Source organism: Colletotrichum phormii, assembly GCF_030913505.1.
Source record: "Colletotrichum phormii strain CBS 102054 chromosome Unknown BDP81scaffold_22, whole genome shotgun sequence".
Classification (NCBI taxonomy): Eukaryota; Fungi; Ascomycota; class Sordariomycetes; order Glomerellales; family Glomerellaceae; genus Colletotrichum; species Colletotrichum phormii.
In genome coordinates, this window is record NW_026851464.1 from 38858 (window position 1) to 52907 (window position 14050).

A 14050-nucleotide genomic window follows, 5' to 3' on the forward strand; every position below is an offset into this window, starting at 1 on the left:
TCTAATGGGTTAGTGCTGGGTATGGCTGAGACGACGTCTGTTCGCAAGAAACAACCTGGGTCGAGGGCATGGGTCTCTATCATTGAGTGTATCTCAGCCTTGGGTAGGGCACTTCGTCCTCTTATCATTTTCAAGGGGAAGACAGCCCAACAGCAGTGGTTTCCATTACATCTCGTTCCATACGATGGGTGGGAGTTCACAGCAACAGATAATGGCTGGACTACAGACTTAACTGCCATTGAATGGTTAGAGAAGGTGTTCATCCCACAGACTATGCCTGAGGCTGAGGGGGAGGCTCGACTGCTGATTGTGGATGGGCATGGGAGTCATACGACGACAGACTTCATGTGGAATTGCTATATTAACAATATCCATTTACTGTTCTTACCACCACACTCCTCTCATGTCCTCCAGCCTCTTGACCAGTCTGTCTTCAGCCCTGTTAAGTCAGCCTATCGGAAGGAGCTCGGTTACTTGTCTCAATGGAACGACTCTACCATTATAGGTAAAAGGAACTTCCTGGACTGTTACCAGAAGGCTCAACTTGCTGGTCTATCAGTCTCGAACATTAGAAGTGGTTGGAAGTGGACTGGTCTACACCCTGTGGCGATGGTTAAGCCCCTGATGAACCCTATGGTACTACCTGAGCCTCCTGCTAAGCCCACCACACCCAAACCAACTAGTCAGGGCAGAAAGCGATGCCATAATGGTCAACAAACTACCTCTGTTGAGCCATGGGATTCTGCCTCCTCTGCAGTGGTCTGGTCGACACCCAGGAAGCTGGCAGAGCTCAGCGGTCAACTGCACTTATACACCCAACTCGACAATGATACCAGCACTCAACGGCTGCTATTCAGGAAGGTGAAAAAAGGCTTCACAGAGCAGGCCTGGCAACTGGCAGCTGCCCAGCAGCAACTAGCTCACCTGAGGGCTCAAGTTACCAACGCTGCAGTGAGGAAGAGGAAGACTGTTCAAATCGATCCCAACACGAAGTTCGCGAACATCAGGGATATCCATCGGGCTCAAATCGAAGCGGGTGAAAAGGAGGTTATCACGGCTGAATCCAGCGACTCTGAATGCCCTAGTGAGGCTGGCAGCTGTATTGTAGTGGGTGTGGTTGAGGATCAATAGTTAATAGTAATGAGGAGGTCGGGTTGTGATCCCATCGTTTTTGTGGTGCCAGAAACAGGGGGGTGCCAGGAAGTGGGGGGTTTGACTTAGCACAAGGATCGTGCTGTCACCCTCTCTCGGAGGCTTCACTCCGGATTCCATTCGAAAGACAGCAGAGATTCGTGGAAGATGGTCACAGTATATTCCGCCGGTGACCGGAAAGACTGTTTTGATATTAAGAGGCTTTTGGGAGTACCTTTAGAGCTTTTGTTAATGCTGAGAGGGAACCGGCCCTTTGCAGATGTTGAGTAGCTAGGGTGATGAGAGGGAAGTCGTCCACCGGTGACAGATTTATTTAAGAATGGATCAGCCAGCTGAGGTTTATCAGGGTGATGAAATTCCAGGCACCCGAGCTTTTTGAGATAGTAACCTCAGAGTCATACTTCCTTAAGCCATCATCACTGCAGCAAAATGAGGTTCTCGTCGACTGCTCTCCTCGCTTTGGCAGCTGCCTCGGCCGAAGCCCACTGTAAGCTTTCTTGTCAATCACACATACATGTATCCCACAAAGATCGCAAAGCCACCAATACGGGCAAAATACAAAATAAACCTAACCTCTTTGACCATAGACACCTTTGGTCGCCTTGTCTACGGTGGTACAACCTACCCCGAATGGCAACACATGCGCAAGACGCTCAACTTCTACACCAACGGCCCGGCCGACGGTGTGTCGTCGACGCAGATCCGCTGCTACGAGGCAGATGCCGCCGACCGCGGCACGGTCACGATGTTGCCGGTGTCGGCGGGCTCGACCATTGGGTTTGCGGCTAATGGAGTCGTGGGACACCCGGGACCGGCGAGCTTCTACATGGCCAAAGTGCCGACCGGCCAAACAGCGGCGACCTGGGACGGCAGCGGGGCGGTGTGGTTCAAGATCTACCACGAGAGGCCGACAATTACGACCACTGGGCTGGAGTGGGCTTCTACCAGTGAGTTGTTTCCAATATTCTGCCTTCTTTTTGCTGGTCTCCAGAATAATATGACGGAGAAGAGACTCAGAGAGTGTTGAAGAAAACGTTGGAAATGGAGGAAACAGGGAAGAAAAGAGGAGAAATGCAGAGACTAAAAAGCTTTCTGCGGGTTTCAAAAGAAAAGGGGCCCTCTCACTTTTGTGGAGAGTGTGTGAATCGCGAGCCCGCAACAGATTCCCTTTGCATAGGGCTGATTCAGTGTTTTGTGGGCTCGTGGGGGTTTCTCATGAGTTGGACAAGCAAAAGCTAATGGTGAATAACGTCACAGACACCCAGATCCTCTCCACCAAAATCCCAGCCTGCATCCCGTCCGGCGAGTACCTCGTCCGCGTCGAGCATCTGGCGCTCCATGGCGCCGCGACAGAGGGCGGAGCGCAGTTCTACCTCGCGTGCGCGCAGGTTTCCGTGTCCGGGGGCGGGAGCACCAGCCCGTCGGGCCTCGTGTCGTTCCCGGGGGCATACAAGTCCACGGACCCGGGGATTCTGTTCCAGCCGTACTGGCCCACGCCGACGAGCTACACCAACCCGGGGCCGGCCCCGTTCAGCTGCTGAAAAGCTTGTGAGGGAGATGCTGGGATCCCGGTATCTCGGAAGGCGAGGACCGGGGTGGTTTTGGTATGGTTTAAGTTGATGGGGGGTTCCACTTCCCGCCGCAGGGGCCGTTCATCCGTCTGATGGTTGGTCGTTGATGGGACGTGATGGTGGTCTGGACATGATTCGGCGGGCTTGATTCAACTGATTTCCAGGTTTTTGTTGGGGGTTCACTTCAATAGGAGACTACGTACACTATCACACAACCTATGTCATTCTGAGCCTGGGGGACGATCCGAGAGTTTCGACCATCATTCCCCCCTCTTCCCCCAGTTGCCCCAGGAAAGCCACCCAGGCCACCTGTAGTAGCCTAGCTCGCCGGATGGGAATGTAGCGGAGGTTTCCCTCCTGGCGACTGGCTCATGGGCTATTTCCAGCATATAATCTGGCGGACTAGCGCGGTGCGGTGGCTGTTTGGGTTAGGTCCGCGCGGCCCGCTTATGGTTAGGGATGGTTCCGGGATGTTCTGGGATGGTGAGGGATGAGATGTTCGGCTGGCCGCCACAGGGATGCGGGTGATGTCAGGAATTGCGGGGATTTGTACGTCATTCACGCGAGAGGCGTGGCGCAAATCTTGAGATCTTCATCGTGCCCTTTTTTCTCTCACTCGTCTCTCCCTCACTCTCTGTGTCACTCTCACTCATGTCTCTGCTCAGTCACACCACCCCCGGCCCGGTCACGTCCACTGCTGTTTTGTTCTGAGCTCCCGCATTTCCCATCGTTCGATCGTTTTCAGAGCCCAATCGTATTGAAAGTACCTTACCTAATCCCCCCTAATTACGTCCAGCCTCCGTGGTCTGGCCTGATTCCCATCCATGATCTGCATAGATCGACAACTCAAGCTCATCTCCTACAAGTACAATTCACGCCTAGAAGCTCGATTCCTCCCGTCCCCGAGTGCTACCCTGTTTCCCACATTCCCATCATCTCATCAAACCCATCTACATCGCGACAAAAGCTCACCCTCTCGAGGCAACACATGCTCTCGTCACAGTCGATTAAACAGATTACCAAACCCTTACCACATCCCCATCGAAAGATATCATGATGAAGATGAATACCGTCACGATGGACGAGTACGGAGCGCCGTGCTTCCCTCACGAGACCCTTCTCACTCCTCCCGAGTCCCCCGAGCTCAAGCCCCCCGAGGTCCCAGAAGTCAAAGAAGATGCCCCAAGCAACACCACCAGCATTCCCATTCGCAAGAGCAGGAGCCCCTCCTCCAAGAGATGGAATGGCGACGGCAAGGGTATCCAGGTTGACATTGGCGCCCGTCTGCGCGAGTACCTCGACTGCCTCAACAACCGCAAATTCGACGTCATCGGCAACCATCTCGCCGACACCCTGGAGCGCAACAATCGCACTCAGACACGCGAAGAGCACGTCGAGCGCCTCCGCTCGCGCGTCCAAGGTCTTGCAAACTTCAAGATCAAAATCGACACCCTCCTCGTTGACAAAAAGGCCCAGGCCGTGGCCGTGCGATACATCAATTGCGTCACACTCGCCGAAGCGATGATGGACGTCGACCCCGTCGGCACAACGTACGAATTCGACGAGCAGTGCTTCGTGTGGTTCGATGACAGGGGCAAGATCTCGCGCATGCTCACGCTGCAGGATAACGATGGCATCCGCCTGCAGACACCCGAGGCCGCGACTACGCCGCGCTTCTTTATGCGGAGCCTGCCTGCGGAACCTATCGATCTTGCGGCAACGTACCGCAAGTATGTCGCGAGCATCAACCGACGCAGCATGGTCAAAGAGTTTCCGCGATACTGTAAGAAGGAGCTGCGACACAACAACCGCGTTCTCTCGGTGCAGGATTACGCGCGCAGCATGCAGTACAGCCAGGAGGCGATTTCGGGATTGTGGTTCAACATCCAGGAGTTGCTTGTCGACGAGGAGACGCAGCAGGTTGCTGTGAGGCTGCAGATTTCGGGGACGCCTGTGCAGGAGTTTGCTGACGCGAAGCCTAATGGGAAGAGCGTCAAGTTCCACCAGCACTGCATGTATCGCTACGACAAGGGCAAGATCGCGCTTGTGTGGGCGACGATGGAGCTTGATTCGTACCGGAGACAGCTTCAGGAGAAGCCTGGTGATAGGAGAACATCGTCCATGCTGGGCATCAACTGAGTCACGAGACAACCCTCAACGGCGCTGTATTGTATTATTAGATCACGATTTGACGGACTCTGGGAATTTTTGGGAAGACGAGAGCCGGGAAGGTTTGGAGCGTGGCGCTCTGACGCTGGGAGTTTTGGATCTTTCTGGTTTCAAGGGCAGCTTTGAGATAATTGTAATATGCGGTTGCTAGTTGGCAGCATATCTCCCCACAAAGAGAAGCAGAGTTAAAGCCGTGACGGTCTGCTCATAACTTGCCACAACATTCATGATACCCGCCACACCACTGATAGGAATATCAGTCAAGAACCTGATATCGGAGTGTTCAATTCCACCTATTTAATATAACAGACCTAACTGAGGATGAAGTCAAGCAACAAAAGACGGATTTTGATATGCCTAAAATTACTCCAGACGCTCCGAAAATGAGGCGAACTCCTCGAACGGCCTGCACCAAAACAGCACATCTCATTTCGTTTTCGAACAAGACCCCTTGGTAATGTTGGGCTGCGAGATTGCTGCCTCCTCTTCTAACAAATCTTCCGTCGCCCTCCTTTTTCTCCAGTCTCTAGTAGGCGGTACTTTTGAGATTAGGTCTGCTATTTCGTGCAACTAAAAATGCCGGGCAAACTCAACTGCGTTCATCCTCTCAGTCCTACCCCCAAAATTCACTCTGCATGGTATACTAGTATCCGTTATTGCCACAGGTGTTCAACAACATCCAGACGACGCTGTTCCAATGCAAGGTTGAGCAGGGAGCCGTGTTCCTCTAGTGGTGCGTTAACATCTGCCCCAGCTTCCACAAGCATTCTGGTGATATGGTAATAATCCGAAGTAATGGTGGTCGCCAACAGCCGGGACCAATACTCGTTTGGCCTGTGTGAGGGCTTTCGTTATTCCAAGAATAGCCGCACTACCTCTGTGTGACCAAATGTTGAGGCACCAGTGAGAGGATCGTCGCCGTTTCTGGGCGCATAATAATCCAGCCACAACCTAATAGTGTGTAATGAAGGTAGATTGTGCGTAGCTTCGTAGTCAGCCCCGTGCTCTAGCAATAGCCGCACAACTGAAGTATGCCCCTCTCGCGCTGCTGCCAGAAGCGCGCTCCCAATCCGCGTTTGCCGATCGACATTTGCATGGTTCCGTAGGAGCAGGTCCACAATATACCTGTGCCCGTTGTTGGAAGCTTCGGTAAGAGGATTTCGTTTATCATCGCGAGAGCATACGTCAAATTTTGCTCCAGCTTCCAATAGAAGCCGTGCAATTTCCACTTGCCCGTTTTTCTGCGGCTTGTAGAAGGGGAGTGCCCTTTGTCGCCGATCCGTTGACGTCTGCACCATGGTTCAAGAGCAGTTTTGCTAATTCCAACCTTCCATTCCCTCAAGCTACGCCCAAAGGGAGTATCTTGTTTCCTCCGCAAGGCTCCCAAGCGGGTAAGTTGGGGTCTGCTCCATGATCCAAAAGGGTTTGCACAATGTCCAAGTGGTTACCAGCCTCAAGCAGAGGTGACGTGCGCCGACTGACGTGCGTCTTGACATCTGCTCCGCGGCCAAAGAAAAATTTTACCATCTGATGATTTTGTCTTCTTGCGGCGACCTCCAGAGGGCTGCACGCTTCAGATACAGCATTAATATCCACTCCTCTGTCCAGAAGAAGCTGGGCAATGTCATGGAGTCCAGATAACGCACAGGCTAAAAGAGCAATATTACCTTCTGCTGGTGGTTCCAGACCTACTCCTCGAGAAATCAAAACTTTCGCAGTCTCGCGCAGCCCGTATCCGCATGCGCATGATAGGACGGTCCTGCGAAGGACTTCGAAGCTGTCGGATTGGAAGTCCAATTCGGCCGCGAGTAGGGGCAGAGCATGGGCCACCTCGAGGGGGTACACTTAGACCTCGACTACCCACCCAACCTCCGGTTGGAATCTCCCTTCTACTCCTTACGCAGAATCAATCAATACAGATATATTGATACTTCGTCACCCCTAGGACCCTACGGTTCGAACCAACTTCCCTGTGAAAGGAATACCAACAGAAGCCTTTGCCTGAGGTTATGTAGAAGTTGGTTCTAACTTCAAGCCTAAAAACGGTTGCAAGGGTTTGAGATATCCAAAACCGACGATAGTCTTCATTTTGAAGGAAGTTGGCCGCTGCCTGTGCGATATCGTCTGCAGCTTCAGCCCGTTGGGCGTATGTCGTCCAACCTGCCGCTGGACCGACAAGATTAATCTTAGAGGTAGCTCTGTGGAACGGAATCTCCGAATACCCCATAAGAACCGCTAAAAGCTTGTGCGTCAGGTGGATGCTCGCATTGAGCGGGTTAAATTCCATCCAATGACAACTAAGTAGATACTCTTTCACAGAGAAGTGGGCCAACTGAACCAATACCTGATCTCCCTGTCCCAAGTACAGCTTGCGACGGCTTTTCAACATTGACACGAGACTGGGACAAAATAGAGGGATCTCCGTTGGGTCTGGCACCCTGTACTTTGGATTGAATTCTCGCCCCCGAATAGCAAGCAAATCCACTGTCTTTCCCAAAGTGAGAGGGTCTTTGGAATGAAGGAGAAACTGTAGAAGAAGTATGGATTTATCCTTTCGGATTTTTGGAATGCTTTCGAGAATCCGGCCGTACGTGTCGTTCAAATCTCTCGGAAGGGACTCCAAGGCTCTCTCGATTTCTTCAAGGTTAAGACACTCTTCCAGTGCGTCCAGCTGGCACGCCGCCCATCTGAACCTAGCGTGTGTTAGCAAGCCGATGGCTTCACCAGTCTGCTAATATATTGGCTAAGGCTGAGGCACAACTTACATGCCGTCTGCTTTATCTCCGACCTTCCCGCTAATCGTTTGAAGGACTTCGGGGGCAGAGGCCCATCTCTTAAATCCTACCCTGACCCGTAACTGGGCGTCGACATATGATCGAATGTCGGCATCGACGGATTCCAGATGCAATGACATGCAGTTATCTGGCCCAACCACTAGAGGAAATTGCTGTTGAAACTCCACTTCACACCGGCCAGTGACAAGAAGCTTTATGTGCGCAAGACCAGGAAAAGATCCGAAGTCTCTCATCCATGCTAGGATTTCCTTCCTCTCGGTACATTCATCTAGAGCATCAATCAGAATGAAGACCTTTGGGGGATACTTCTCTAACATAGCTAAGAAGCAATCCGACAAGTCGCTGGATCTCGGTTGATCGGCACCACGTTTGTGTGATGTGTAACGGCTCTAGTTCTTGTGATGCGTCGAGTTCTGTGGAGCCTACCGCAATATCGTAAAGCTGGTAGACAAGTCCGCGGAGCATCTGGCTCGACGTCTGCTTCCCGCCGTCACTGAAATCGAAATAGAATTGCAAGACAACTCCATCGGCTTGAGACAAAAGATAATCGAGTATGGTAGTACTGAGAACTGTTTTGCCGCATCCTGCTAGACCAGGTAGCCATAAGTGTTGTCGTGATCCGGCGTTCCATTCTTGAAGAGCTTGAGTTTTGAAGATCCACCGCCCTGTGCCTTGATGCCGAAGATCTTTTGCTTTGTTGACATTAACCGATGTATCGGGAGGATTGAGCCACTTCCGGATTTTCTTGATCTGTTGATCAGACACCATAGCCTTGATGTCGGCTTTAGACTCGTCAAGGCTTTGAATTTGCTTCAACTGGTTCTCTTCAACTATTTGTCTATCCAGTCAGCAACCTGTGACCGACCAGATTTGACAGAGCTTCGCTACAGTGTTTGAAGTAGAATAGGAGAATATACCACTAACCGGACCTCAAAACCTTTGCAACCAGTACCTTAGTCTCAACCCTGCTTGGGATGAGTTGCCCGAGCAGGTCTTTGGCGTATGCTGCGGCTGTCATAGCCGCAAATCCTTGCCAGGCCTTGTTTTTGTGCGTATCCGCGTAGTCGGAAATTCCACGGATCACCAGACAAGGGAAATGGTTCATCAAACCAGCTGCTTCCATCTCAAAACAGAGCACATTCCTCTCCGAAGACAGCTTATCTCGCTTCACAGCATCCTTCATTAGCTGATTCGCTGAAGCAATTATGCCATAGTGGATGGCAGGATTGTCTTCATCGTCTGCACGTTCGTGTCTGGGAACAACATGAGAGGTGCTGCAGCTCTAGGAACAATCTACTGCTGAAGTTGGCGGGTGAAGGATCTCGGACTGATAGAGCCTGTCTGCAAAAGAGTTTGGCAACGAGTGAGTTTTTCGAATTCGTATTCGTCGTTGAAACGCGTCTTCGATATCCTCGTTGATATGATGACCACTTAAAGCAAAAGCAGCCTCGAGGGCCCCCACAGCTGTTAACAGTGACTGAGGCGGCTGATTTAGATGACCTGTCTCCGTGAAATTTTGATCCTGGATTGTTTTGCCGTAATCGTATTGAACGATGCCGCCCTCTCCATCACCAGGACAGCCAACCACGACATCGCCGAGTCGAATATCATGTTTTTGACTGGGTGCGCCTCCGCCAACGCCGACCATCAAGCCAACACACGGATATTCGGGAAGCTGTGCACCATGTCCCGTGCCACCGCCGCAGCCGAAGTGGCTCCATAAGAGGACTTTGGCAGTGTAGGCATGACCACATTGTGCTTCCCTATTCGTCCTAGAGCATAGGTGTTGTTGTCGTTGCGAGCAAGCATCTGGGGAGGCTCATGTTTCTCGTCGAGGAACGCCTGGGCGGCGACGAACTCAGTGGTGATGGCGCAAATCCACCCAATGGTGTACTGTTGAGGATTTGCCATCTTTGAACCCGCTTGTATGTGCGAGCCTTGGAAGTGTGATATCAAAGCGTCAATGAAACGTTGATGAGAAAGAGGACTTGAAGAATCAGAAGAGCCTTGGGAGAGCGCCCGCAGGATGGTCAATACATGTAGCTTCCCATGAGCGTAGTCACCTAATTTGACCAACCAATATGTAGGTACACTAAGTAGGCGGGGACAGGTTCGCGTCATGTTGAATTCGAATGGAAAAAGCCTCCCCAAGTTTTGAGACAAGGCCTGGGTCACGGGTGTCTCAAAGGTCTGCTTGGGTGACGTGGCATCTTGTTAGTCCAACATAAACAGAGCCGTGGCTGCATTATAATCACTTTTTTGCAATTGAGCTGAAGTGATGTAAGCACCTATCAGGCACCAATTTAACGAATTTCTCACACCGACGCATGAAACATCGAGATGCTTCGTCACCCTAAAATAGATATTTGGCCACCAAGTGCTGAAATTCAATGCATCCTTAAGTAGAATAACTGTACGGCCTAACGTCAGTACCTCGGCCTTAAATTTCCCAGCCCCTCATGACTGAAACAGTGCACTCGTATGGCGACGAATAGTACGGATGCATGGGTATTTTGGTAGACCGCTGTCGTACGGGTTGACATCTAACATGTTTCAATTGGCTGTTCGCTCTTTGGCTCATGACTACCCTAGCTTGGATGTCTGATGGGAATCAAATCTGCACTTTGAAATACGTGCCATGAAGAAATGAATTGCTTTGGAGGCCGAGGGAGTCCACCATTAGTAGGGCTGTCGCTGATGTAACGACACCTCAAGTTGATGATCTAAGGTAGGTAGAGGAAGCTAAAGCAACCGCTATCAACACAAATCGGCAAACCATACGACGAGAACGTATCCCAGTCCACTGACTCATTCAACGCCCGGTGACCATAGCCTTATTGTTTCAGGTTCGATCCATAAAGATTCCGTACTTGGGCGCGTACACATTCAGCAAGCGGGGGAAATTTCATCGTCTTAGTAACTTTGAAATCTCAACACCATTTGTCGCACCTATGCATTTATCATCAGCTCAGACAAGGGAAAAGACATGAGTGCCATACCAAGAGCGCTTTTGATACTGCCATAGATGGCAAACTGGCCAGCGGTGAGCCCACCAATCATGAATAGGCGCGCCGGTAGCCCGGCAAAGGAACCACGGAATCCGAGCTCGCCCGCGATCTTGTAAAGACGAAACGCGGTACTTTCGCCAGATATCCCTTTTGTCTTGTTGATTTTGGAGAGCATCGTGTCGGCGGGCTGCGAGATGACGGCAGCGGCGCAGCCTGATATGAGTCCGGATCCCATATTGATCGCGAGCTGTGTGGTTCCGGACCTGGAGTTATCGAGGCGAGCAAAGAAGAACTCGGAAATCTTCTCGAAAGAGACAAATTTTGTTACGGTATATGGAACCCTTTGGTCGTGTTAGTACAAGCTGCAGTCTCGCAGGTAGTGTTCCTGCCCAGCCAATCTCAAGGCTCAAGCAGTGGAGCTCGACCTACTGTTTGAACAAAATAGGCCCGAATCCGGAGTAAAGTGCCCCAATACCCTCATGCTTGAGGATCTTACTGAACCCGCCTATCAACCCGTTGGCAAAGCCAGGCACGGATACGAGGCGGATACGTGTAGCTTCAGCGGGACAAAGATTTGTTGTTGTTGTTCTATTTAACGCCATGGCGGCAAGGGCGCAGCCGCCCTTGCGGCAGACCTCCCGAAGGGTATGTGGCGTGAAGGGTCGCAGGCTCTAGCTATATACTATATAGTACACGCCGTATCCTGACGTCCTCCAAATCTTGCTCGTGAGCTACTATGTGTTCTATCCATCCCTAGTTCCCACTGGTGCCCTAGTTCGGTTATAACCATCTGGTTTCTTAATAGAGGTAGTTTGTCGTTTGGAGGATAGGTTATGACCTATCTCCTAGTACCGCGGGCAGATCTTCTGGAAGAAGTCTGTCACGCAGAGGAAGGCCTGGAAGCCTTCAGAGTCAGTGATTAGCCCCTTGAAGTAGCGATCGAGGGACCCTATAGGTCCTACGGGCTCCTGGCGGCTGTAGGGGTAGAGGGTGGGCCACTGTTGCCTCCTCAGTAGGGTCTTTCGGCAGTAGACTAGATGGTCTGCCTCCTTAACCCATCCACAGGAGCAGGTGAGTAGTGCTTCTGTGTGGTTAAAGCGCTGGTGATATTGTTTAAAGTCCCCGTGGCCTAACCGTGCCGCGAGGAGGTGATGAAGGGCAGCCCTAGGGAGGCCAAGTTCAGGAGGGCAAGCAAGGGTAGCCTTGAGCCCTAGTCGGGTATAGCGGGGAGTTGCCTCTTGTTTCCACCATCGTCTATATTGGCGTCTTGGCCGCTCTTTAGCAAGCCACTTGATACCTGATAGAGTAGCTAGTTGGCCCCTAAGGACTGGTAGAGTTGTTCCCTCCTTAGCTAGGCTGTCTGCTTCTTCGTTTCCTTTAATACCTTCGTGCCCAGAAGACCAATGGGTTTGTATATCGTGTATCCTAGCTACCTCCTGGATCTCAAGGAAGGCCGCTTGTGAGGAGTCTGGGACCTTACCGCGAATCCCCTGAATAACGCTGGCATTGTCGATGCAGATGTGTATAGGCTGGCCTTGGGAGGTCTGAAGGGCCCGTCGGAGCCCAGCCCTCGCCCCCTCCGCCTCACCATCAAACACTTCTGCTAAGCCGAGACGGCCGCAGCCCTGGGCTATACGTTTATTGTTGCGGTAGATAACAAAGCCGTACCCTGTAGCTCCGTCAGGAGCTTTGGAGCCGTCTGAGTGTACGACTGTATGCTGACCTGGCACAGTCTTGAGCCAGGCCTGGAAGATCCTAGCTGCTACTTCCTTCGTCTGTGTAACTATAGGGTCATAGGACCCTGGGAGGTATTGCGGCTGTAGGAGCGCTGGCCTTGGACACTTAGGTAAAAGGCCAGCTGTTCTTTGAAGCCTGGTCTGTTGCCGCCCTGACTGCAGCAGCCTTGGGACCAAGGGATGCTGTTGGTCAACCTTCTGCAGGCGTATAGCGAAGCGTAGTCGCGCTGCTTCGAGGGCTACCTCTGCTGTGGGAAGGCCAGCGTCTCGGATGAGGCTACTGGTCGGTGTGGTTCTCCAGACAGGCAGGATAGCCCTTGCTGAGTGACCGCGGAGCAACACTCAGCACAGGCTGCCGAGACGGAATACACCGCCGTACGATTCCGTCTCGCTTTTTCGAGTCCAATGATCTCAATTGACTGTTTCTTGAAAAGTTCATAAAGGCCAAACTTGACACCTTGGATGAAGTAGCCGGTGAACGTAGGACCCAATCCTGTTAGCAGAGTGCCGGCGCCTTCTTTTTGGATTAGTTGTCGGAACCCGGCGATCATGCCGCGATTGTAGGTAACTGGGCCGAGCTGGATCTTTGTCTTGACGCTGTGGTATCATAGGTCAGTAAGGGCAGTGGACTGGAAAACGGGTTGATAACACGACGTACACGTCGACGGGCGTGAAGACAGCATGAGTTATAGCGCATCTAAGCGCACCTGCAAAGGCGAACCGAGCATAGAGATCCAGGCCGTCCGGCTTTTGGATGTTGGCTTGGGCCGGAAGAATAGGAGACACAGCAGCAGCCATTGCGAGTGTGATGGAGTCGCACAGTTGCACCGAAAGATCAGAGAAACATGTGAGTGACAAGGTGGAACGATGAGGGAGAACATCATGAAGAAAACAGTTTCACGTCAAGCATGCGATGACTCGGCGGCTGATTCCGGGTTGTTTCGGCGAGCATTGAACGCCGTATATTACTGTCGCCGATTCCCCGCTAGACCCCGAGCGGGCTTGTTCACCAGCAGATGGTACATGGTCTGGCCGAATTGTGCACCCCCAAGAGTCGAAATATCTGAACCACAAGCCGATTAAATGATATTGTTCCGTTCTCTTTTCTACTGCCTGCTTGTGCCAAAACTGTGTCAGCAGCGCGGCGTCAATCCCGGGTAAGCCGTTTCAGCCCGGCCGGCGAAGCTGATCGGTCCCCGGAGGTGTGGGTCCCCGAAGACCCGCTAGACACAGCGAATCAAACTCTTTTTTACCGTGGAAGGTGGGACACAGCTCCGTGCGCTACCTGTTAAGTCAACCCACCCACTTTCGGCCCACCCCCCCTTTCGGCCACCCCAACGAAAATGGTCTCAGATCACCACCACCAAGTACACTCAATTAATTAACTACCTTCCACTGCCACTACAATACACTCACTACCGTCACTAGGTAAATCGACGTTTACGAGTTAACTAGGACTAACGAGATGATTGCTAGAATCCTTCTAGGCTCTCTATATATCCTTAATGTTAGCGAACCTAGTATTAAAACCTATTTATATAGTCTTCTTCTTCTCAGGGGCTATATAAGTTATTCTGGCTTGAAGAACTCGAACTTAGTACCGAGAGGTAGCTAACTAA

General features: G+C 51.8%; 5 protein-coding genes across 5 annotated transcripts; 2 read left to right on the top strand and 3 right to left on the bottom strand.

The window, feature by feature from the left end:
* Window positions 1-1581: 1581 nt before the first annotated feature.
* Window positions 1582-2693, top strand: BDP81DRAFT_329161 (family 61 glycosyl hydrolase; the record flags this gene model as incomplete). The annotated part of the gene is made up of 3 exons (XM_060585284.1): window positions 1582-1639; window positions 1740-2099; window positions 2410-2693. The coding sequence occupies 3 exons, from the start codon at window positions 1582-1584 to the stop codon at window positions 2691-2693; spliced, it is 702 nt and encodes a 233-aa protein (XP_060440823.1).
* Window positions 2694-3391: 698 nt separating this feature from the next.
* On the top strand, window positions 3392-5185 carry BDP81DRAFT_436552 (SnoaL-like polyketide cyclase). The gene has a single exon (XM_060591142.1). The coding sequence runs from the start codon at window positions 3777-3779 to the stop codon at window positions 4860-4862; it is 1086 nt and encodes a 361-aa protein (XP_060440824.1). The 5' UTR covers window positions 3392-3776; the 3' UTR covers window positions 4863-5185.
* Window positions 5186-5743: 558 nt separating this feature from the next.
* BDP81DRAFT_500001 (ankyrin repeat-containing domain protein) lies at window positions 5744-6190 on the bottom strand (the record flags this gene model as incomplete). The annotated part of the gene is made up of 1 exon (XM_060595500.1): window positions 5744-6190. The coding sequence occupies one exon, from the start codon at window positions 6188-6190 to the stop codon at window positions 5744-5746; it is 447 nt and encodes a 148-aa protein (XP_060440825.1).
* A 608-nt stretch (window positions 6191-6798) lies between these two features.
* BDP81DRAFT_483957 (uncharacterized protein) lies at window positions 6799-9744 on the bottom strand (the record flags this gene model as incomplete). Its single annotated transcript, XM_060595089.1, has 8 exons — window positions 9349-9744; window positions 9016-9316; window positions 8617-8967; window positions 8114-8486; window positions 7658-8076; window positions 7288-7585; window positions 7226-7245; window positions 6799-7189 (listed from the first exon to the last, which is right to left on the bottom strand). The coding sequence occupies exons 1-8, from the start codon at window positions 9596-9598 to the stop codon at window positions 6799-6801; spliced, it is 2403 nt and encodes an 800-aa protein (XP_060440826.1). The 5' UTR covers window positions 9599-9744.
* An 892-nt stretch (window positions 9745-10636) lies between these two features.
* On the bottom strand, window positions 10637-11297 carry BDP81DRAFT_398050 (mitochondrial carrier domain-containing protein; the record flags this gene model as incomplete). Its single annotated transcript, XM_060588400.1, has 2 exons — window positions 10637-11036; window positions 11125-11297. The coding sequence occupies 2 exons, from the start codon at window positions 11295-11297 to the stop codon at window positions 10637-10639; spliced, it is 573 nt and encodes a 190-aa protein (XP_060440827.1).
* Between the last annotated feature and the right edge of the window lie 2753 nt (window positions 11298-14050).